We start from the raw sequence: 22902 nt of genomic DNA, 5'->3' as shown, positions 1-22902 counted from the left end.
GGGCAGGCACAGGACGAGTGCTAGGGGGGACACAGACTCCCAGCACCGGCCACCAATGAGAAGATATGAGAAGGTATGTCAATCTCTTTGGCACATCCTTGTGCTCAAATTTGTGGGTTAAACACACTTTTGGACTGGGATAAACCAGGCAGTTAAAGAGAGCTCAGAAACTCCTGTGAGACCTTGCAGATGCGCAGGTCTGTGCTCACTTGGCTTTGTCCCTGAAGCAAACAAGACCCTGAGGAGCAGGAAGAGGGCCGAGACCACCCTAGGGAAGCTCCCCAGCATGTCACAACACCCTGCTGGGGCACCCACAGGATGCTCTTGGGGCACGTTTCCAAGGTTAGGGGGGCATGGCATTGTGGATGCTGTCTTACCTTTGCTGCAGGGCAGATTCCAGCAGCAGCTGAGGGCAGTATTTTTAGGTATTAATTAGACACTCAGTTAAGGGGATTTGCTTTTGGGAGAGTGGCAGGGTCCCAGGTCTGTATAGAATGACATGACCTTAGGCAAGGTGACGGGCACAGCCAGCAGCAGGTGGGGCTGTGCTGGTGAGCAGAGCCCCAGTGGTGCAGCTTTTTGTCACAGCCCCTGCTCTGTCTCCCCCCATTTTGGCAGAGGAGCCCCCACCTCCACAGCAAATCCTGTTGCCCTGGCACTGCTGGTCCTCCTGGGACAGGACGTGCTCCAGGCTCTGCAGAGCATTCCAAGGGGCTGATGCAAGGAGAGAAGCACAGGAGCCACACGTTCCTGGCATGAGCACCTGCTGCAGTTTGGGGGGGTTGTCTCTGTGCCCCCCACCAGTTCCACAGGTCCAGTCCAGGCCTGACCAGGAGATGTCAAAGCCACGATGTCCCTGATGTGGTGCTGCATGTCCCCTGTTTGGGGCTCAGCCAGAGCCATCAGAGCCTGCATTCTCTACCTGGGGCTCAGCCCCTTCCCAGCCTTCTGGAGCTCAGCCCAGCTCCTGTCCCACAGACAAGTGACTTTTGTAGGGATCCCTTGGAATTTAAAGTTTTCAGCCCTGCCAAAACATTAAGCCAAAACTCACCCAAACTGTGTCTGGCTCTCCTCCCCAGTCTGTCCTCCACCCCTTCACTCTACACAGCCACTGAAGACACACCTGCACAGGTTTTTCTCCTGGTCCCTGTGAGGCAGAGCAGAGTACCTGTTGTGCTCTGACACCTGCCTGTGTGAACCTCCCAAAGCTGCCTCTGAAGGTGGCAGGGCCAACGCTGCAGGTTCTCAAACCAACAGGAGTCTGCCAAGCACTCATCTCCGCAGACACCACTGCCTCAGAGAGCATCTGGCACGGAGTCTGCCCAGGCCAGATGGAGACAGAGCTGTTTATTCACACAGAGGCTCCCTCCTGCCTGGAAGATGTTCTCAGCAAATTTTGATGGTGTCTCTAAATCCTTACCCAGAGCTTTAAAGTTTCTGTCTCTGCCAAGCACATTTCCAGGAGGCTCCCCAGTGCTGAAGGCCAGAGAAGAAGAGCTGGACCAGTCACAACGCTGGACCATGATGGCAGCACCAGTGCAGCCCCAGCACCTCTGGGATATGGACTAGTAACAAACAGATTGCACTGCATTGGACTCCCAGAGCAACCAGACCTGGACTGTGGGGCAGCAGATCTGCAACATCCTCCCATTTCCAGCTTTTGGCAGCTCCAGCAGAGGACCCGGCCCTCAGGATTCAACTGAGGTAATGCTTCATGCTGCTGCACTGGGTTTATTGCTGATTAGAATCAGTCTGGACTGAAGGAAACATCCCTTCAATTAAAACCAGCAAAGCCCTGTCACACTGGAACACACCAGGAGCACCCCAACCCCGCTGGCACTGCCAGATCTGTGGGCAGAGGGGCTGAGCTCCTGGCTGCTGTGGATACCAACAGCTCTGCTCACCTCAGGACAGAGAGCAACAACTCAGAGCAGAAATATGAGCTGAGCACCTCTAGCTGGTCCTCAAAGCAGATGTTGAAGGACTTTCTCCCAGACTGCAGGTTGCCAACAGCTCAAGATGCAAAGGGAACTCTGGGACATGAGGACATTTTGGAAAGAACAAGAATTAGCTATTGATTATTTTTGGACCCCTGTTCATAATTTATTCTGTCCTTGCAAGGAAAAAAAATGTCCTTTTAGATACTTTAAACTTTAGAAAAATTAAGATAGACCTTTTTAATATAGATATTTATATATGTATATTTATATATATACACACATACACATATGTACACAATGATGCATTTAAAGTTACTATTTCCTCAGCCATTACAATATCATTCCCTAAACCTCTTGCTCTTGAAATGATCATGACTTGATGCCACAGCTAAAAATACCCTGTGCTGTGTGCAAGGAACACCAACACGACACCGCCAGGCATGTTGGGGTCGGCGCAGAGCTCGGAGGATGTGCTGCCTTTTCTGCATTCATTCTCCAGGCTCCAGAATAACAGAAATCCCATCTTTTTGCAGAGCATTAAGCAAAAGCTGCTGGGTATCTCTGTGCAAAGGCAACGTGACATTTGAGCTCAAGAGCTTTGCCTTCATCTCCCGAAGAAAAAAAAAAAAATGACAAACCCTTGGAAAAAACTCATCTCAGTTTAGGATCTCAGGATTCTGAATTCTGGGAGATTCAAACAGAGGTTTGGGGCATGAGGGAGGGGTGGTCATGGGACCAGCATGGCTTTGTAAAGGATCCTGTTTTCTCTTCCCAGCACAGAGCAGGTCACCATCCCCTGCACGGCTTGCAAAGGATCCTGTTTTCTCTTCCCAGGCCACAACTCCCTGTGGCTGCCCGGCCCCAGCAGCGAGCAGTGACGTGGAAAGGCAGCGCTGAGCTGCCCGCAGGCCCGGCTCTGCCCGCAGGCCCCGGCCTCAGCACCACGCTCACTTCACCTGCGCCACGATGAACCCAGGCTCCCTCATGCTCTCGTAGTACTCGATGGCCAGTGCAAAGTTAAACTCGCTGACGGCCGGCCCGTCGATGGCGATCTTCATGAGGTCAGAGAGCCCCTCGGCCTTCGCGTGGCGCGGCCGGCCGCGCCTCAGCAGCTCCCGGCCCCGGCTCATCTTCTCGGCAAGGACCGAGCCCAGCGGCAAGGCCAGGGCAATGGCTGCCAGCACAGCGAAGTCTGGGAAGAGTTCGTGCATCTCAGAGCTGCTGTAGACCAGCTTGACGCAGAGGTCCTTGAAGGAGAGCTGGCTGAGGCTGAAGACGATGCGCTTGAAGAGCGGGAAGTCGCTCAGGGCCCGTTCGCTCACCACCACCCGTGAGTACACCTGCAGCAGGAAATTCAGCTCGCTGACCCCGTAGCTGCCAATGTCCTCCAGAGACTGCGGGTAGCACTTGGGGTTGAAGATGGCAGAGAAGGAGCTGATGGCCTCCAGGACGCTGCTGGGGAACCTGTCCAGCAGGTTGCCCCGCACCCTCTCCAGGTAGCTGTCCTTCAGGTGCTCAAAGTGTTTCAGGTGCACTTGGGAGCAGTTGGCCAGCTCCACACCCTTGTAGTAGAGGCGGCTCTCGCCCTCCCGGCCGTCCTGCAGGTGCTTGTCCATCTCGCTGAGGAACTCCCGGAGGTTCTGGCCGCTGGTGCTCTGCTGGGCCTGCAGCGTGGTGGCTGTGGCTGAGACTATGGGCTTCAGGATGGAGAGGTCAAAGTCCTCGATCTGGAAGAAGCGACTGAGCTTCTGGAAGATGGGGAGGACATCCAGGAGGATCTTGGTGAAGGCCACAAACTGGAACTTCTTGAGCTCTTCGCAGAGGCCACGGGCCACGGGTGAGCGCTCGGCCTCGCTCTCCAGCAGCAGCACCAGTGTGGGCCATGAGGAGTCGATGGCTTCTACAGCTGGGAAGATAGAAGTCCAGTGGATGGCTTTGGGGCTCCCAAGGTCTATCTCACAGAGGTCCAGCACTACCCGCAGCTCCTGCAGGCTATTGCCCTCCCCCTGGAAGCTGGAGTAGAGCCTATACACGGCATCCACGGTGGTCTCGTACTTCTGGAGGTACTCGATGGTGCTGATGCTCTCGGCCAGCAGCAGGGAGGTGCCGTGGGACAGGCAGTGCACCTCGGTGAGGAGCGGGCAGAGCGAGCTCAGCGCCGTGCCCACCCCGCTCAGCCGCTCGGCCACCGGCGAGGCACTGTCAGCGCTGAGCCAGGTGAGCTTCATGGTGGGGATGCCGAAGGAGCGCATCACCTCACCCACCTTGCCTGCCACGGTGGAGGCCTCCCCGGCGGGCAGCTCGAAGCTGCCCAGGAAGGTGGTGGAGGTCTGCCCGTTGCAGGGGGAGACAGTGGTGGTGAACATGGCGAGGCTGCGGTGCTCCAGGACGTCCACAGTCTCGTCCACCACCAGCCCAATGAACGGCGAGGCTTTGATCCTGTGCCTGTCCTCATTGTGGAGGACTTTGGCAATGGCTGCCTGGGCCAGTTGAAGGAGGGGTGCGGGGAGGGAGAAAGAAACACAAATAAGATTCAGAGGCAGTGGGAGATGAGCAGCACTTGGCACAGCGAGCGGGTGAGCTCCCACCCACAGGCTCCTGCAGTGCATGAGCCCCGAGCCAGGGAAAAGCCCTTACACTGGTTACACACAGAGGATGGAAATCACTTTCTTTTTCCCTAATAAGCTTCCTCCTCCTGCTCCTGTTTGGCAGCTCAAGCACCATGGGAAGCTGCTGAGAGCTTGGGGGTTCCTGTCCTGAGCTTGTGGCCAGAGCCCCAAAGATGCAGCAGGACATTAGCACCACCAGTAGCACTGACCCCTCAGACGCCAACATCCCATTCCCAAACCCCCACCTATGCTGGCAATGAGACAGGACACCAGGAACCCACCTGCCTCATTCAGCTCCAGCAGTTCCATTTCACTGGCCCAGCAGGAGCAGCAGCAAAATGGCAACATTTTTTTGGTCTTTACTCATTTACTCACATTCCCCCCATTTCAGGCAAACTCCCCAGTTTGGAGAGAAAACTTCCTCTGTGTGTGTGAGTGCTGCAAGGATCACCACAGGCTGGGAAACCTAATTAGTGGGTTTAGTCTATCTGCAGCAAAATAAGGCTCTGCAGAGAGCTGAAAAGCCTGGCAAACGGCCAAGACTCACTAAAAATTTAATTTGATTTTAGCAGGCATGAAGTGTTCATAAAATTCAGAAAATCCTTTCTAAACTCTCCGGCTACTTGATCTTTCTGATCACTCAGTTTAGGGCAAAAAAGGCAAAACCCACAGAGATTGTGTGCTAATTGAACTCCTGAGCTTTCCTCCTGCCAAGCAGCCTGGCAGGCTCGGGGAGCTCCTGCACAGCCGGTGGCCACGGGCACCATCCCAGCGGTCACCCAGGTGTCACCCCGGCCCCACATACACACCTGCATCTCCCTGACGCTGCCAGGGTGGTAATACTCGCTGTGCTCCGACGCCAGCAGCGCCTGGCACAGGTTGAACTTCTGGAAGCTGAGCAGGGAGGAGCACTTCTCATCGGGGATGTCCTCCTTGGCCATCCAGTAGACGGTGGTGAGGACAGCCACCTTGGCCGGGTTCACCTCCACCTTGATGAGCGAGCGCAGCTCGGGGTGGCCGCGGCTCTCGAAGGCCAGCTGCTCGCGGTTCACGGCCAGCGCCTGGCGGTGCGCGCCCGAGGTGACGTGCCGCAGCAGCGCGTGCCGCTGGAAGTTGTCCGTGCCCACGGTGAAGGCGTTTTCCGCCTTACCGTGCTTGTTCTTCACCAGTGCCTGCCGACACTCTATGCAAAACATGAGTTTCCTCTCATAGTCAAACTCCAGCCAGGTAAATTCTTCCTTCCAGTGCTCATTGAAATAGCGTTTACACTTTTTATTGGAATTTGAAGTCTCCCCAGCTGGCTTTTTCCCTGGAGGCACCATACTGCTGCGGCTGGGAAATCAACTACGGTTGAACCGCACCGTGCCTTGAGGAGCGGCCTGCACATTTAATTTAGTGAGAAGGCCAATTACCACTCTCCTGGTCCGACTGGAGATGAAAGAGACACAAGGGAAAGGGATTAGGGCCCTGCAAAGCTCAGCCAGGGCTCAGCTGTGGTGGCACAGCAGCAGTGGCACGGTGACAGCAGCAGTGATGATGGCGCTAGGGGCAGGTTAGGCTGTGCAATAGCCCCAGCACCACATGGGGAATCCCATCAAGCACCTCACTGGCATCACCAGAAGCTCTTGGCGTCACTGGTGGGCCTGGCACACAGACATACAGTCCCACCACCACAGGAACACCCACACACTTTCCCCAGGAGCAGCTTCCCCCCACTCTGCTGGCACTGGGAAAGTGAGGAAGGCTCAGCGCTGGCTGAAACACCCAAAAAAGAGAGTTCAGCCCTGGAGGAGCAGCACCTGCTGCTGGCAGTGAGTGCCAGGGCCCTGGAGCTGAACAAGGGTGATGTTCTGGGAGCTAGCTCAGACACACGTGCACACGTGAGCTCTCAGTCCTGCCTTGCTTGTCTTTCTTCCAGGGAATTGCCAAAGCAGTGGCAGGTCCCATGGCAGCACAGCCATGTGCTGCACATTCAGTGACATCCCAGTGTCCCCTCAGGAGGTGACACACAGGATCCACTCCAGGCCAGGCTCCCAAATATCTACTGAGCTAGAGGCTGCAAAGCACTTAAACATGTAACCAAATCAGGACTTGAAGGGTTTCAAGCATTCACTTGACATTCTCCCTACAATTCAGGCCCACTCAGTCTGATCCTCACATTTCTCCATGAGCTGGACTGAAAATCCAAACTGAGCCTTGATAAAGGTGTTGGTTAAGAGGAGAGGGAAGAGACCAGCGCTGCATGGGGAAGGAGAGAACCAAAATGCAGAGGAAAAGAAAACACGGACACTCAGCAGCAGGGAAACTGGGGAACACCATCAATCCACGTGACTTGCTGAGACACCCATGAGGAACCTGGGGTTCTTCTGAAGAACAAGCCCCAAACCAGAGCCATTGCCACAGCACTGTGGGAGCAGGGGGATGGAACCCTGACAAATCAGGCGTTAGAACACCGCCAAGACTCCCAGCGCTGTGAACACCCATCCCACGGAGCCAGCACTGCCCATGGGGTACCCTGGGGTGACTGGTACAGCGACCCCATCCACCCCTGCCCCGGGTGGGCACCCAGCTCTGGCTGCAACGGCCCCAGGGGAGGACTCCTGTGCTCTTTCCCTGTCACTGACCCCACTCGCTCCCAAGCCATCCCCACAGCCCCCTAACTTGCTCCAGCAGAAGCTGCTGCCTTGGAAAGGCAAAAAAAAAAAAAAAAAAAAAAAAAAAAAAAAAAAAAAAAAGAGCAGCAATTAGTGCGTGGGATGCACGAGGCCGGGGCGGAGGTTGGCATGGAGCAGAGCACCCATTCCCGCAGCACCCGTGGTGCCGTGGCACCAGCCCAGCACCCCTCGCTGCTGCTGCCCACGGGCAAGAGCAGCAGCTCGGGATGGGGGTCACACTCCGCTCCCCCCAACCAGCCTGCTTCTCCCCCCGCCGGGAAGTTTGGGCAGGATCAGGATTTACTTGTGGGAGGACAAGCTGCTGCCCTGAGCCTTTCCCTGGTGCATCATCCCTGGCTGCCGTGCCCGCAGGGTGAGCGGGGCAGCCCCAGCGCCCAGCCCAGCGTGCCCACCCCACTCACCCGCCCCTACATACGTACCATGGAAAAGCTGCCATAGGCTTTGGGGTGGGGGGGCTTGCAAACTTCCCAGATTTTAAATAGGAAAAAAAAAAAAAAATCACCTAATTAAAATTTAAAAAAAAAAAAAAAAAAAAAAAAAATCAAAAACAACAACAAAACCCAGCCAAGCAACGCAAAGCCAAAAACAAACCAAAAAGCAGCGGGGTGCTCGGGAGGCGGCAGCACCCCCCGCACCCCGCGGCCCCGGTGCGGGAACAAAGCCTGCGGCGGCCGCCCGCGCTCACCGGAGCACCGGAGCAGCCATCTTGCTGCGAGCACCGTCTGCTCACGGATGCTCCCGGCAGCTCACGGCGGCAGTGGCCACTAGCGGCGGCCGGGATGGGGAAGGCCGCGGGGCCGTGGCCGGGCTGCGGGGACTGTGGATGCGGTGGCTGCGCCGTGCGCTCAGGCCCCTGGGGACCGTGCCCTGTGCCCACCTGCCGGGATCCTTCCCTCAGGTGCCCGGGGATCCCTAGCCTGGTGTCTTAGCTGAGAGCCGGGCACACGCAGCATGGTCCTCGGGAGGCAGCTTGGCTGCATCTTGCTCCCCAGGAGCTATGGGGAACTTCACCCCACAGCACTGATATCAAAAACAGGTATCAGTCTTGCTCTACCCAGCATCTTTTCCTCCCTTGTCCATAAGCATTGAGCCCAAATCCCTTTGGATTTTAATTCCCAACGCTCCCCATGTGCCAGGTAATGATGTGAAAAACCAGCCTTTAGGGATGCCTCCCCCAGCAGAGATCCCAGCAGGGTGAGCTGCAGGAGTGTTTGCAGCCAGCCAGGATGCGTGTTTCTCTGGGTTTTGGAGGTGTTCTGCAAGCAGCCGTGGGTAGAGCAGCCCCCAGCCATGGACACAGAGTTTTGGCAGGACCCAAGTCCAAGCCCTTTAGGGAATGCCACAAGGTGTTCCTGCCTACCTGCACTCCTGGTCCATAGCTGAAAGGCTGGGGCTGAAGCCCAGCCCCTTGCCACAGTGCTCCCTAACAAGCAGAGGGGTTCCTCACCTCTCAAAAACTTTATTTTAGCAATAAATGCAGAAATTTGGACCCTCTTGACTACTTCCAAAAAGAGGACTTTGTGCCACCTTTGCTTTCCCCAAACAAGGCTCCATAAGAACACTGAAATCCCGTGGGACCCCTATTGGGAACCTGGCTCCTTGTTTCCAGTACTTATCCCGTGCCTGGGGGCTGAAGGATGCTCGCACCTTGGAGCTGGGCCATGAGGAATGATGTGGCTCACCGGAATTCACCAGGATTAGGAGCTGCTTTGTACCTGGCTCCGGCTGGCTCCGCACCAGGGGGGTCTGGCGGCCCCCGGTTAATTCCTCTCTTTAGGCTCCTCCACATATCCCGGGGCAAGAGGCTCTTCCTGGTCTGGGGACATTCTTGCCGAGCCACCTCAGCCCAGGGTTAATGAGAGCTGGAGGGGGTGAAACCAGAGCCGGTTCCTGGGGTGAAAACAAGCCCGATTTATTCTTGTGCTAATGCAGCGAGAAAAGAGGATTGAGCCTTTTAAATTAGTTTTTAGGCAGGAGCCTGCTGCATCCCCCGGTCCCATTCCCTGGTTCCCAGCATCCAGAGCAGGACAACAAAGGTCAGCGACCCCAAATCAGAAGTAGCTGGAACCAGCTCCACTTCCCATGGGGACCCCTCCACGGAGCCCCTACACTGGGATCCACAGGACCAGTGGCCTCCAGTTGTGAACATGCTTGCTCTGCCTGCTCCATGCAAGGGGCAAGGCTGAAACCACTGACCCTTCTCCCCTGAAAACCCATTTCTGCTGGAAAGCCTCAAGCTTTAACACGAATTTTGGGCAGCATTTGCAGGATGTCCCTGACCCTGCTGAGCACTGTGCCCTCACACAGCAGCCGGATGTCAGACGTCCTTCCTAAAGGAACTGGAGTGGAGATACTCCTGTTTACCTCCGTGCAGCAGCAGCAGCCGCCTTGGCTCGAGCCAATTGTTGCTATTTTTCCCGACTGTGCCGTGCCTGAGGAGCTGGGTGGGCAGGTGCCCCGGCGCACCAGCACATCCATCATCCCCGCGGCACGAGGGCGGCGGCAGCCATGAGCCACAGTTTCCATCTGAGTCCCAGTTTCCATCGGCATCCCACGCCTCCGGCAGCCAGAGCAGACCCCAGGTACACAGCTCCCTCTGGGATACTCCCGGCCAATCCCTGGCACCCCTTGCAGCACTCCAGCCCCACATCCATGGATGGGCTCCCCAAGGGTTTCTTACTGCATATATAAGCTGAACAGAAGATATTACCCCCAAAAAAATTTAAATCCCCGAGTCCAAAGATATTTATGAGATTTTGTTTCCATCCCTGCTCTAAGCCAGTCAGGCTCTGGGAAATGACGCACACTCTTCCCGCAGGGAAGCGGAGGTGCTGGTGCTCCCTGAGCTGCTGACCCTGTGCAGCCCCAGCTCTCCTGCCCACCCACCTTGCTGTGCCACCAGCCCCTGGCCAGCACAGGGCATGGGCTAAGAAAGACCCAGCACCCTGCTCACCCTCTGCACCCAAAAGCCCAGCTGTGACAGCCCCCAAAATGAGCTGGGAGCATGCAGGGGAGGGAGGACTCATGGGAGCTGCCCGGCTGCATCCCTCGCACCCGAAGGTGGTGACAGCTCAGTTCAATCTCTGCCGTGTGTGGCGGAGGGGGAAGGCTGCAAGGAGCCACTGTCTCATGTGGGAGAGAGCACCCGGCACGGTGTCAGCTCAGCCAAATTAAAAATACTCCTGCAGCCCCCGGGCTGGTGCCTGGACGGGTGGATGTGGCAAGGACATGGCCTGAGGGATGTGCAGACCCTGGAAGGGACACAGGGAGGAGAAGGTGCTCCCACCCAGAGAAGGGGATGGGACACACACTGGGGGATCCCAGTATTTCCCAGCTGTGTCCCAGCTGTCCTGCACAACCCAGGGTACTGAGGGGGCTGCTCCTCCTCTGCTGGGAGTGCCCTTCCAGTGCCACTGTGGGCACAAAGACCCTGGCCCAAGCATGCTGAGGTCCTTGTGAAGGGGCTTGGCCATAGATAGGGAACCATGGGGTGCTGCTGGAGAAGAAGCCCCCCAGCCTGCTGACATGGGCCCCCCCCCACACCCCACAGCGCCTGCCAGCTTGCAGGATGCAGCCTCGTGCCTCGCTCCCCTGCACAGCTTTGTCACAACCTTCAGCTGCGTGACTGCAGCTGGCAGGGAACAAGCCTTGAAATAAACTCAGATGACATTCCTGCAAACTCTGGACATGGCCACAACAGGATTACTGAGCTGGGCTGTTGGGGGGGGGAGCATGCTCATCTCTCCCTGACGGCGACCCCAGCTCTGGGCTGAGGCTCCTCTGAGCAGCAGCTGAGAAGGGCAAAGCCCTTTTATCAAGGAGCAGGAGCAGGGACAGGGTGATCTCACTCCCTGGGCTTTCTCCAGTCCATGCACCTGGTCCTTGGGAGGCAGCTTGGCTGCATCTTGCTCCCCAGGAGCTATGGGGAACTTCACCCCACAGCACTGATATCAAAAACAGCTGCTGAAGAGCAAATCTGGGTATCAGTCTTGTTCTACCCAGCATCTTTTCCTCACTTGCCCATAAGCATTGAGCCCAAATCCCTTTGGATTTTAATTCCCAACGCTCCCCATGTGCCAGGTAATGATGTGAAAAACCAGTGTTTAGGGATGCCTTCCCCAGCAGAGATCCCAATCAGCTCAATGTCCCCTGTGTCACAGCCAGCAGTGCTGCCAGGCTGCTGCAGCCCAGCAAAGACCCCACTGGGCTCTGCCACAGCTCCCACGGGGACGTGGGCTCATCCCGACTGGAGGCAGCAGAAGGGAGGTGGCAAGCACTGAACCCTGAGCTGGGCTCCACTGCCCACCCCTCCCTGAGGGGTGGGGGAGAGGCCAGAGTCCTCCTGAGAGATGGAGAGTGCACCAGAGCCCCCAGTCAGTTCAGCCTCTATTCTGGACACTGTTTAAATTGTAAAAATTGCAGCCAAGTCCAATTCATTACAGGCAAAGAACGGCTGACAGAAGTGAAAAGGAAGAAAAGCTCCTCAGATTGATGCTTTCTCACCATTCCAGAGAAATAACCAATTTGGAGCAAATTAGGGGCTCCCATCTCCACCAGCCTTTTGAATTGCCTCCAAGCCAACGCACATTTTTCATAGTGCAGCGTTTCTTCCATTAGCAGTGAAAATTAATGATTTCTATTATTGAAACACCTGAAGGAAGGTGCCTCCCTCACGCAGCCAGGGCTGGGCTGGCACTGAGCCCCCAGAGAGCCAGGAAGACCCAGGAGAAGGATCAGAGAGGATAAGTGATGTGGCCAAGGCCACCTGGTAGGTCAGTGGCAGAGCCAGGCTCTGGCCAGTGGCCATCTCTGCTGGGCTGTTCCCTCTCAGAAGTGCCAGAGCACTGCACACAGACCACCATGGTGTCACCCAAACCACTGCATGTGACAGTGTCACAGCTGTCCCCTAAACCCACCTAAGCAGTGAAACCACATGGGCTTCAGCCAGTCCCAGTTTTGCTTGGGGGAAAAGGGGAATTGCCCCAAGGTCGCCCACCAATTCAGACTTCAGGAGGTCAAGTCCTGGGGGACCAAGAGGGCTTTCAAACCCCAATCCACTCACATATTTCCCCTCCCAAGGTTTAGAGAGACCAAAGCCCTTCACCTCCCCTCGCCTGCTCTCTGCTCCCAGCATTATTCCCTGAGCACAGCTCCCAGACAGCTGAAGCACACAACCCCCCTGCAACCACGGCTGCCCCATGGCCAGGATGGTCATGCCTAGGGTTTGGAAAATGACACACATCTGTCATTATTTTTTAATTAGATTTTTATTTCCTACCTCTAGTATTTCATTGTAATTTCCGCCACTCCTACCCAGGCCATGCTAATATAATCACTCTGGAGGAGAGTGGGAGCAGCCAGCCCACTCCTTCCAACATCCCGCTCAGGAAAGGCAAAAAAAAGCAATCTGCTAAATCCCCAGCCCCTGCAGTCATTACAAGCTCAGGGACATCAGGTGGGTGCTGAAACAAACCATCAAAGCCTCAGTGCCGCCAGCACCTGCCAGGAGCATCAGCATTGAGAAACTTCAAAAAAAAAGTTCGCATTTGCTCAAAATACTTGTTAGCGGTTCATTACTGCAGCAAGGTGAGGCATAATTAAAAATGGACTAAAGAGATTTGTGAATGATATCCTTGGCTTGATGCTGGAAATGTAGCGATATTTTCTAGCCCACATCATCCTGGAGGTCAAGATTAGATGACAGCTTGGTCTAAAAATACTCTGAAGGGGAGGCTGAGGCTGTTGGAGGAGGTCAGAGCCCTCTATGCCCCCCCCAGTATTGCTCAGGGTTGAAACCAGGGGACAGATGTGTCCCCCAGGACATTGCTTGGAGCAAGCCCCAGTAATAAAAACAACTGCTGCATTTATAGAGAAATCCACCCAAAGCAACCACAAGGAAAGCTCAGTCCCTCCATCTGCCAAATGAACCCTAAAGCCAAACCCAGCAGCTCAATGGGGCCAGGCTCCCCACACTGTCACCCCTACAGCACAGAGAGGGCTGGAATCACCATGAAAGCACAATCCCATCACCACGTTCTTCCACCTGGAGCAACATGGTCCTGGCATGGGGATCATCAGTAAGCCCAAGACACTGCAGGGTAAAAATTGAAGATTAGGGGCTATTCAGCGTTTCTTCCATATCTGAGGCCACAGAGTGAAAAGCGAGCTCTGGGGTTGGATTTTTGTTTGTCTTTTAAGCCTGCTTTGCCTAACGAGTATTCCAGATAAATATCCCGAGTAGCATTACACGTTCCAGAGAGACAGGGAAAGACATTTCAGAGAAAATATTGTGTTTCAAACTATTAGAAAGATTAAATTGATCCATGAGGACAGCTGGGGCCAGCTTGATCCATGGGAGACAGATACCCCAACACGGGCACCTGATTGATGTGCCAGGCTAACAACATCCGTGTTCCTGGTCTGGCTGCCCTCAGGCACCCACAAGAACACGCCAGCCACACATTAGCAGAGGAAGGCGAGTGCATGGCACTGCAGACGTGCCCATGCCTACATGGATGTGCACAGATCCACACAGACACACACGGAGAGAAGCGGCACCGCTGCCCACAGGGACGTGCCAGACCCATGGCTGCCAGCAGCCAAGGGCACGCTCCCTCCCCAGCACCTGCCACAAAGTTAACGCTGATCATAACAAAACCATGAAAACTACCAGCCCTGAATCCACACAAAACGGGTCCAAGAACAGCGTCACGTTCTGTTTGCTGCTGCTGCTGCTCCGCTTCTCGAGCCATGGAGCCACAGAGCTCCACCACCGGCCACTGGCCACCCTCACTGGTCACCCTGGCAAGGACACTCTGGTCACTCTCCCCCAGCCTCATATCACACAAAAAGCATCGGACATTTGTGTCGCAGGTGCAGCAGAAGCACAAGTTGGAGCTGACACCCAGACAAAGAGCAAGGGCAAAATCCAGCCCTGTCAGCACACAACCTTTTCCCTCCTCTTTTTGCAACCCTGGGAAAAATCAATAAGATGCAGTGAGTCAAACTCAGCTTGAATCCCGTAAGTAATTAGGATTAGCAGGCTGGGAGCCGAGGGAACAGGCTGCCTATGTGCTGGGCGGGGAGGGACCATTTTGTGGGTGTAGGGTACAGCCTCAGCTGATGCAAATAACACGAGCAGCTCTTTAACGGGGTTTTCAGGCAGAACGGCAATAAGAAATGGGAACGACATAATTTGCTTAGAAACAAGAAAAGCTCACGAGGATAATTTGGGGTGCCGAGCGCTGCTGGAAACAGGATGGGGACCCCACAGGTCGACCGATAGTTGGGTTTGATGCCGAGCCCATTCCCAGCCCCTCACTCTGAGCCCGGACTCCTTGAGTACCGCTTATTCCCGGGGTTCTTTCCCGGCAGTAAATAACCCACCTCAGTGTTTCACTATCTAGAGTTAAGTTAGTGGCCAAAATCACAAAGTGGAGAAGACCCCCACACACACGCACAGTCCGCGCAGAGCTACCGGCAAAATAAGAACCAATTCGTTGTATTTCTGCCCATAAAGAACAGCTCGGAAGCTGAAAAGTGCCCTTTCCTCCAGCTGAAGGAACCCGGCAGAAGACGGGAGCGCTCAAGCCGGGGCTCTGCGGGGAGCAGTAGCCCCGGGACAGGAGCGAGGCGATTCCCGATCCCCTCCCCGCGAACCCCACCGAACCCCCGCGGCTGCCCCGGTCCCGCTGCACCCCCGAGCAGCGGCTCCGCCAGCGGCGAGCCGGGGGATGAAGGAGAGATGGAGAGGAGAGCGATGGAGGGCGACGGGGAGAGAGATGAGGCTGCGGGAAAGTTGCGTTTCACCCACCTAGAAGCATTTTGGATGCGGCTGCGTCGGCTCGGCGCTGCTGGTGCCTCCCGCTCGCCGGGCAGAGCTGCGGGCAGGGCAGGGCCGGGCACCCCCGCTCCCACCGCCCCTCGCCCCGCGTCCGGCCCCGCCTCGGCCCCGCAGCAGCGCGGGGGGAGAAGCTGCCGGAGGTGCCGGGTATCAGCGTGGAAATGGGCGGGGGGACCGGGCGCTCCCCCCTCCCCGCACAGCCGCCCCCGCGCCGGGGCTGCCCGAGCCCCGAAACTTGGGGCGAGGGGAGGGAGCCCCCAACAGCTCCGCTGCTCTCTCGGGGAGTCCTCTCAGGTGGCTGCTTTGGGGTGAAATGCCCCCGAGGGTCTCCACCCCGGGTTTGCTCAGCTGCAGGCGCCCACCCCGCGCCCCGGGAAAGGCTCGGCGGCAGCGAGGACCGCGTGTCCCCTCCTGGTGACCGCGGCCGTGGGTCCCTGCTCCGTTCAGCCCCAGCCCCGAGTGCTGGAAACACGCAGGGTCTGACCCAGACACATCATCAGCTTGTGGGGTGACACGAGTGGACACGAGCCTGGCCCGGGTGGGGTGCTCATCGCAGCCCCCCATGATTGGGGTTTTCATGAGCCCAGGGCCTGCTGCCCTTCCCTTCAGCAAAGACTGTGCAGTTGGGCTCCTCACGGCAGCACCTTCCCTGTGCTGATTTTTGGCTTTTTCTCAGGAGGCGAGGCTCATGGCTTGCTTACATTGCTGCCCTTTAAACAGGGAAATGATGAAAAACCTGCTTGTGAAAAGGGGAAACAATCACCTCCCCTGCCTCCCTGAACGGTAGACAAGAACAAGGAAGGAATTAAATATTTTTCTCAAGTCAAACAATGCAAAGAGTTGGGCAGAAACCGCAGAGTCAAAATGAACATGTTAAACCGTGGGATGCCCAAGTCCCTTCCTGTGTGCCACAGCCAGAGTAGGCATTTTTGGGGTAAATTATAGATTTTTGGTACACTGAAAAGCACTGAAGCCATCAGGGCCCCTCTGGGTGCTGCTGCTGGGCCGGGGCACACCATGGGTCTTTCTCCCAGACTTCACCCCGGCTCAGCTGGCAGCGGGGCAGCACTGGCAGAGCCCCGGGCAGGGTGTTGCTGTCAGGGTCGTTAACAGCAGCAGTAAGTTTAGCCGGGGCACTCGCTAATCCGGGATTGACAGCTGGCCCCGCACGCCTGGCCCGGCCTCCCGCAGGCTATTTAAACCCGATATTAATTTGTTTAATGTCATCAGCAGTTTGGCGTTACTGCAAGGAGCGTCGAGCAGAGGGAGCTGGAAATGTAAAGACTGGGAGGAGGGGGCTGTTCTTCTTTGGCCAAGGATCACCACAAGCAGCGAGCAATTCTGGCATCTCCTGACCTCCAGCCCCTCTGGCAAGGACTGGCTGGACCAATGTACAGCCCTGACCCCCTCTCCATCCTCCATTTCCCCTCGCCCCATCCCTGAACAGCCCCTTCAGTTCTACCCAGCCATTCCCTCAATAAATCCTCTCCCAGCTGCGGCTCACGCTGCCTTTATCCCAGCCAAGCGTGCAGGTCCTGGCTGGCACGGCCATGGCTGAAAGGGCTCGAGCTGGAGTGGCACGGAGGGTGGGAGGGAGGAACGGCGCTGTGGGATGCTGCGCTTTGTGGCCGAGCCTTTGAGGCCAGCTGGAGCGGAGGCTAATTGCAGGTGCTGATTACAGCCCCTGTCATTAACGCCTCCGGCCCTCCCTGCCCAGCCCAGCGGATCGCTGGAATTTCCCAGCTCTGCAGTGTGGGTCCGTCCGGTGCATAACTTGCTATATTTGTCCATGTACCCCAGAGCTGGCATGGGGCAGCAGCACAGACCCTCCCACCGGGTCCAGACCCACATCCCCCTCCCAGTGGTGCTGCCCTACATCCCAGGGAGCAAAGCCCATGGTTGCAGCTCCCCACAGCCTCCACTGTAGGATGAAGCTGCTGAAGCATCGACCCTGGAGTGGCTGAGAAGGGTGCCCAGGGGCCACAACAACTAGCTCCACCATCCCGTGGGAGGCACTAAAAAAAACCCAGAGCTAGCAGGGGTCAGATGCCACAGCCCTTGGTGGTCACCACTTTCCAACACAGGTTGATATCCACGTGCAGGACACTGGTGGCTGAGCATCCCAGGAGTGTGGGGATGGAACCAGAGGGTTTCTTGTGAAATGGCCTCAGCCTGCAGCTCATCACACACGTCCCGGGAGAGGCAAATCCCAAACATGCTTTAAGAGGAGGGAGCATTTGCCAGCAGCTGCCTGGAGCTGGGCTTGCTTGGGCAGGTCTGCTCGAATCCTGCCTGTGGCTTAAAGGATGAGGGAGGGCAGGGAGAAGGGGAGCGTGCTCAGGCTGAGTTGGGGCACCAATGTCACCATTTCCCTGGGTTCTTTGTGACAAGAGACTCCAGGAGCCACAGCGGAGGGATTACTCTGAACCCTACTGAGGAGTGCTAAATTCTTTGCTGACTAAGGAAGGTCCAGGACTGGCTCTTCCCAATCTTAGACTCCAGAGGCAACCTGGCAAATAGTGACCAGACCTGGGCAATGAATACATCAATAAAGGAGGAGGGAGACGGGGATAAAAGCCCAGCCAGAATTGCTCCCCTGCCCAAGTCTGCTGAGCCTTCCAGAGCCTTTCTGGCTGACTTTGTTCACCAAGGATTTAGGGTATAATTTGGGGGTGAAAGACGCCAGATAGGATCAAGACTGATACACCTGGAGGATGTGTATCAGCTTTCTTCTGCTCTGTAACTTGAGCCCCATCAGAAGCAGGAGGCTCCGGCTGAAGCAGCCGCCGGCAGTTCATCCCTGCCGGGCCAGGAAGGCAGGCGCTGACCTTTCCTGCTCCTGAGTTTGCTCAGGATTAAGGTAACATATTTTAAGTGCTGAATCCTCTTCCCCCGGGGGCCTTCCCACACAAAGAGAATGGGGTTTGTGGCTCACAATCCCCCCGTGATGCCCTGATAAACAGAGACTTGCCAAACTGCTGAGTTCACAGTACCCACCCAGATAAATTTTTTTTATTAATTCCCTATTTTTTAATTAATCTTTCTTGCAGATTTCTGCTTTTATGCATTTAAAAGGAGCAAATCTGGGAGCTATGTGTCAGTGGAGGGGTTGGTGACCCTGGGGGACACACACTCCCAGCTCTGACCCCCAAGGTTGAGCCAAGGTGGGCAGGGCTTTAATAGCAGAGCGATGCCCGGTGCCTCCCACCTTCATCTTTCCCAGGGAGATGGCTAATTACAGAGGCATCCAGGACAGGTCTGTGAATAGGGTGGAGAAACTGCATGACCTAAAAATATTTAATTATCAAGAAAAGGGGTGGAAATGACACCTGGAAATAGTTTCAGAGAGAGTGTAAGATTTTCCATCTAATTGAGGAGGGCCCTCCTGGAAGGGACAGGGCAGAGGGTTCTACCTTGCCACCACACTCTGGTTCCCCCTAGCCCAGTGCAGAATTCCTGGGGGGGCCACAGGGCCCATATGGAGTCAATTGGGGTTTGACATGGAAAACAGCTACCCAAAATCTTCTGGATGCTTAATTAGCCAGGGGTGATGCTGTCTCTGGTCTTGCCCATCAGGGTCCTGCTTAGCTTTGGCCCCTCAGGAGCTGCTGGTGCCCAAGGAGCTCATTTGGGCAAACTCTCCAGTGCCACAGCACACACCACACAAAGACAATTCAACTGGCATGGCAACAACCAGATAAATGAAACTATTCCTTATAAATCTGTGGCTGCAGAAAATACCAAAGGTGAGCTGGAACTGTGTTGTGGGCAAGCTGTCCAAAAGCAGCGATGAAAAAGGAAGGGAACTGAATCTGAGGTGAGCAGCAGTGCCTGCACCACGACCAGAGAGCAGGCCCCCGAATCCCTGCTCCCAATCCCAAACTGTGGACATGGCTCCAAAAGGCAGAATCCCATTTTCTCCCTCTGCACACCCGCACTGACACCGCGGGGTTATGGAAAGGAGAGCTCACTTCGGGAAAGAGGCAGAAGCACGACGAGGAGAGATCATCTCTTCAGAAAAAAATGTTATATTGCTTACGACTTACTGTCTGGGAACATAAAACAGTGTAAGAAGCCGACCCTAAATCACAGTGACAGCTCTACACTACCCACAACCCCCTCCCTGCCCTCCCCCAGCTCCCCCCGACCTGCCTCCCTCCCTCCTCATCCTCCTGGCTCCGAACGCTCGCTCCTCCCGTGCCCCCGGGCGAGCAGCACACACACACAGACACAGCGGGCACGGAGAGGGGCCCCAGGACGGAGGCCGGGGGGGACGAGCAGCGTTTCCATCCCTGAGACGCGGACAGGTCACTTGCCAGTGGCTGCCACCCCTCCCCAGTCCCCCAGTCCAGTCCCGGCGCTCTTTGGCCGCGCAGCTCTCGCACGCACAGCGCGGTTCCAGCCAGCGCCTCTAATCGCCAGCGACAGCCGGGCTGGCAGCGGGGAGACACCGGATGCAGTGGGATGCAGGGGGATGCAGCTGTGGGATCCAGCTGTGGGATGTAGTGGGATGAAGCTGTGGGGTGCAGTGGGATGCATTAAGATGCAGTGGGATGCAGCAGTGGGATGCAGAGGGATGCAGCAGTGGGATGCAGTGGGATGTAGTGGGATGCAGTGAGATGCAGAGGGATGCAGTGGGATGCAGCTCTGGATGCAGCTCTGGGATGCAGAGGGATGCAGCAGTGGGATGCAGTGGATGTAGTGGGATGCAGTGGGATGCAGCTGTGGGATGCAGTGGGATGTAGTGGGATGCAGTGGGATGCAGAGGGATGCAGCAGTGGGATGCAGTGGGATGCAGCGGGATGTAGTGGGATGCAGTGGGATGCAGAGGGATGCAGTGGGATGCAGCAGTGGGATGCAGAGGGATGCAGCAGTGGGATGCAGTGGGATGCAGTGGGATGCAGAGGGATGCAGCAGTGGGCCGCAGTGAGATGCAGTGGGATGCAGTGGGATGCAGTGGTATGCAGTGGGATGCAGCAGTGGGATGCAGTGAGATGCAGAGGGATGCAGTGGGATGCAGTGGGATGAAGCAGGATGCAGAGGGATTCTCGCCTCTCTCCCGTGTCAGAGCAGCACAGTGGCTGAGAACAGCAGAGCCCCCCAGGGGTGCTGAGTCACCCATGAGCTCAGCCCTCCCTGGGGGTGTTTGAGACAAAGCAGGCCCCAAGTGCTTGGGGGTAAAGGACACAGAGCCCCCAAAGCCCTCCAAACAGGATTCATTTGGATCCAATGCAGTGGCCACAAGAGCCAGGAGCCTGACCCTGGGGCATCCCCAGCACTGGGGACATCAGCCCCATCCTGGGGACCTCACCTGCTCAGAGCTGCTGCTGGAGCTCTGGAAAAAGCCCCTTCATGCTCAGAGCTCTCTCAGCACCAGGCACCAGTGGGTGCTGACAAGTTGGGACATGCTCACAGTTTTATTTGCTGCTTTGGCCATTTTCCCCCCTCTTAAAATAAATCCAAGGTTTCCAAATCTGCTGAGCTGATGCTACATGGGAAATTGTGAAATTTTCCATTTCTACATGTTCTTAATCCACTTCTAATTAATGTCACGTGTGTTGCAGCCCTGAGCTGAGTGGCCATGAAACACTATTGAGGCAACTTGACAGCAAACCGACTGGAAGAAAGTGACAGCAAAATCCGCGATTAAAGAGGAGCAGCTCACAACTGCAGGGCTTAAAAACAACACCAGGCAGTTTCCTACTGATTTTGGGAAAAATCACCACTGCCAGCAGCACAGCAGAGCCTCTTCCAGACCCACATCAGGGGCACCCTGACACTCCCGTGGCACAGGCAGCCCCACCAGCCCACACAAAGATGATATTTGATATATATATATATTCTGAACTTGATATATTTTGACTTGGTCTCTATATTTCTTGAGTCAAAGCCCTTCCATGGATGCAGCTGGAGCATCCATCTGAGCACCCAAGCCCCTGCCATGCTCCCACCTCCTTCATTCTCCAGCAGCACAAGAAAAGCCCTGTAGCTTCTCTGTGTCATTTTATGGCCAAGGTTTAAATGTTAAGGGTCTTTTTAGAATAAATGTGTCAGGGAAAAATATCCCTGAAGCTTTGACCAGAACTGGGGTGCAGAGCCAGAGGTCAGAGTCCTGGTGGGGAAAGCTCCACACCACAAAAACCTCCCAGCCAAAGCTGACCATTAATCAATTCATTTTCTATTTGAAGTTACTGACTCAATAAGATCAGAGATTAATTATGCTACAGTTATTAATCCACAGAAAGCTGAATAGCTGGGCTTTTCAGAGGGACAGCAAACTAGTGGGGTATTTTCTGAGGATTTAGTAAGGGAGCAGTTTTCTCTGGATTCATGGGCCCACACAAAGTCAATGTCTCCCACAGAAACAGTTTGGGTTTTTTTGTTAAAAATAAGCATTTAGTGAAACAGGGCTTTTCTGCCAGCTCCCAGTGGCAGGGGTAAATCCCTCCCCTTCACAGCCCTCCCAGCTCTGCCCCCAGGAGCCCCAAGGGACATCCCTGCTCCCCATCCCTGTGCCCCAACGGGAAGGGAGAAGCCTGGGAGTGAGCAGAGGGAAGGAAAATGTTCAATTACCCAACTGAGATTCTTCAAATTATTCCTGATCCCAGCCAACATCTTTAAGACATGAAAAAAAGCATTATATTTCTCCCACTGAGATTCCAGGTTATTCAAATCTGATCTGAAAAGCTATTTTTGCTCATCTTTGCTCACAGCTGAAGGGAGCAGCCGAGGCCAATGGAGCAGGAGGACTCCGTATGTTTGTCCTTCATAAATTCACAGAAGCTTAAAATCTGAACCTTGGTGCTGCTTGGGCACAAGGTATTGATCAGCACCTGGCAGGTGCAGGGTCAGTCCCAGCCAAATGTTAAATCCCCTTTAACACTTAGGCTGGGCATGGGACGTTTGGGAGAGCCTGATGTGCTGCCAGTGTACCTAGAGATGGATGCTGTGAAGAGGCTCCCATGCCAGCCAGATACCTGCCAAATTTGTCCCAAAAGTCCCAAAAGTCCCAAAAGTCCCAAAAGCAGAAGAGCAGCAAACTGCTGCAGGAGGTAAGGAGGAAGGAAAAAAGAACAACTTTTCCCCTGGCATTGCTGGAGCAGGTCCTGGCAGGCACCACAGCAGGGAGCTCCATCAAGGGCAGATGTGAGAATGTCCCAGCTCTGTCCTAGTGGTGACATGACCACTGCACCCCGATTAGTCCCAATTAGACCCTAATCCCACATGTTTGCAAATTATTTAAATCAATACCTTGGGATTATTGCAGACAAAGCCCTGCTGAACATGGCTGAAACAGATTGGCACCAGTTTGCTGGGTAATGAACAGCTGAAAGGCTGTGACAGCAGGGAGCAGTGGGGGAAGGAGGAGGGAATGCAGAGAGCAACGAGCTGCCAGAGCAGACAGGGCAGGTCATGGAGAAGGAGCATGGCCCAGGATCACAGAGCAGCATCATGGAGTGGGATCACACACCCTGACTGGGTCAGACCCACCAGTTCCCTCCCTCTGCTGCTCTCCACCCCAAGGCACAGCTTTCCCAGGTGCTGCTCTGGATGGTTTTCAGCAGTTGTCTCTCAGCAGGGCTCCCCAGACTCCTTGGTCAGTGCAACAAGCACTGCCCAGCCTCAGGCACCATGACCCCAGCTCTGCAGGAGCCATTCAAGGGGAGTGGGTTCCCTGCCAGCTGCCAAAATCAAGGAGCTCATCTGGCATCCCTGTGAAACCCAAGATAATCCCACCAGCAGCTGCCAGCCCCCCAATTCCCAGAGCAGCCCAGGCTCCCCTGGGGTCCCTACATCCCCTGCTGGGGGCCCCGCTCTCTGCTGCAGCCCAGCGA

At 55.6% G+C, this 22902-nt stretch overlaps 1 protein-coding gene across 1 annotated transcript; it reads right to left on the bottom strand.

Annotated features, from left to right (window-relative positions):
• Positions 1–2130: 2130 nt before the first annotated feature.
• Positions 2131–5904, bottom strand: C27H17orf113 (chromosome 27 C17orf113 homolog). The gene is made up of 2 exons (XM_056511837.1): positions 5359–5904; positions 2131–4420 (listed from the first exon to the last, which is right to left on the bottom strand). Exons 1-2 carry the CDS (start codon positions 5869–5871, stop codon positions 2888–2890), a joined length of 2046 nt encoding a protein of 681 aa, XP_056367812.1. The 5' UTR covers positions 5872–5904; the 3' UTR covers positions 2131–2887.
• Between the last annotated feature and the right edge of the window lie 16998 nt (positions 5905–22902).

This window comes from Oenanthe melanoleuca, chromosome 27, assembly GCF_029582105.1.
Source record: "Oenanthe melanoleuca isolate GR-GAL-2019-014 chromosome 27, OMel1.0, whole genome shotgun sequence".
NCBI lineage: Eukaryota > Metazoa > Chordata > Aves > Passeriformes > Muscicapidae > Oenanthe > Oenanthe melanoleuca.
The sequence above is the reverse complement of the archived record's forward strand: the minus strand, read 5'-3'. Positions and strand labels throughout refer to the sequence as shown.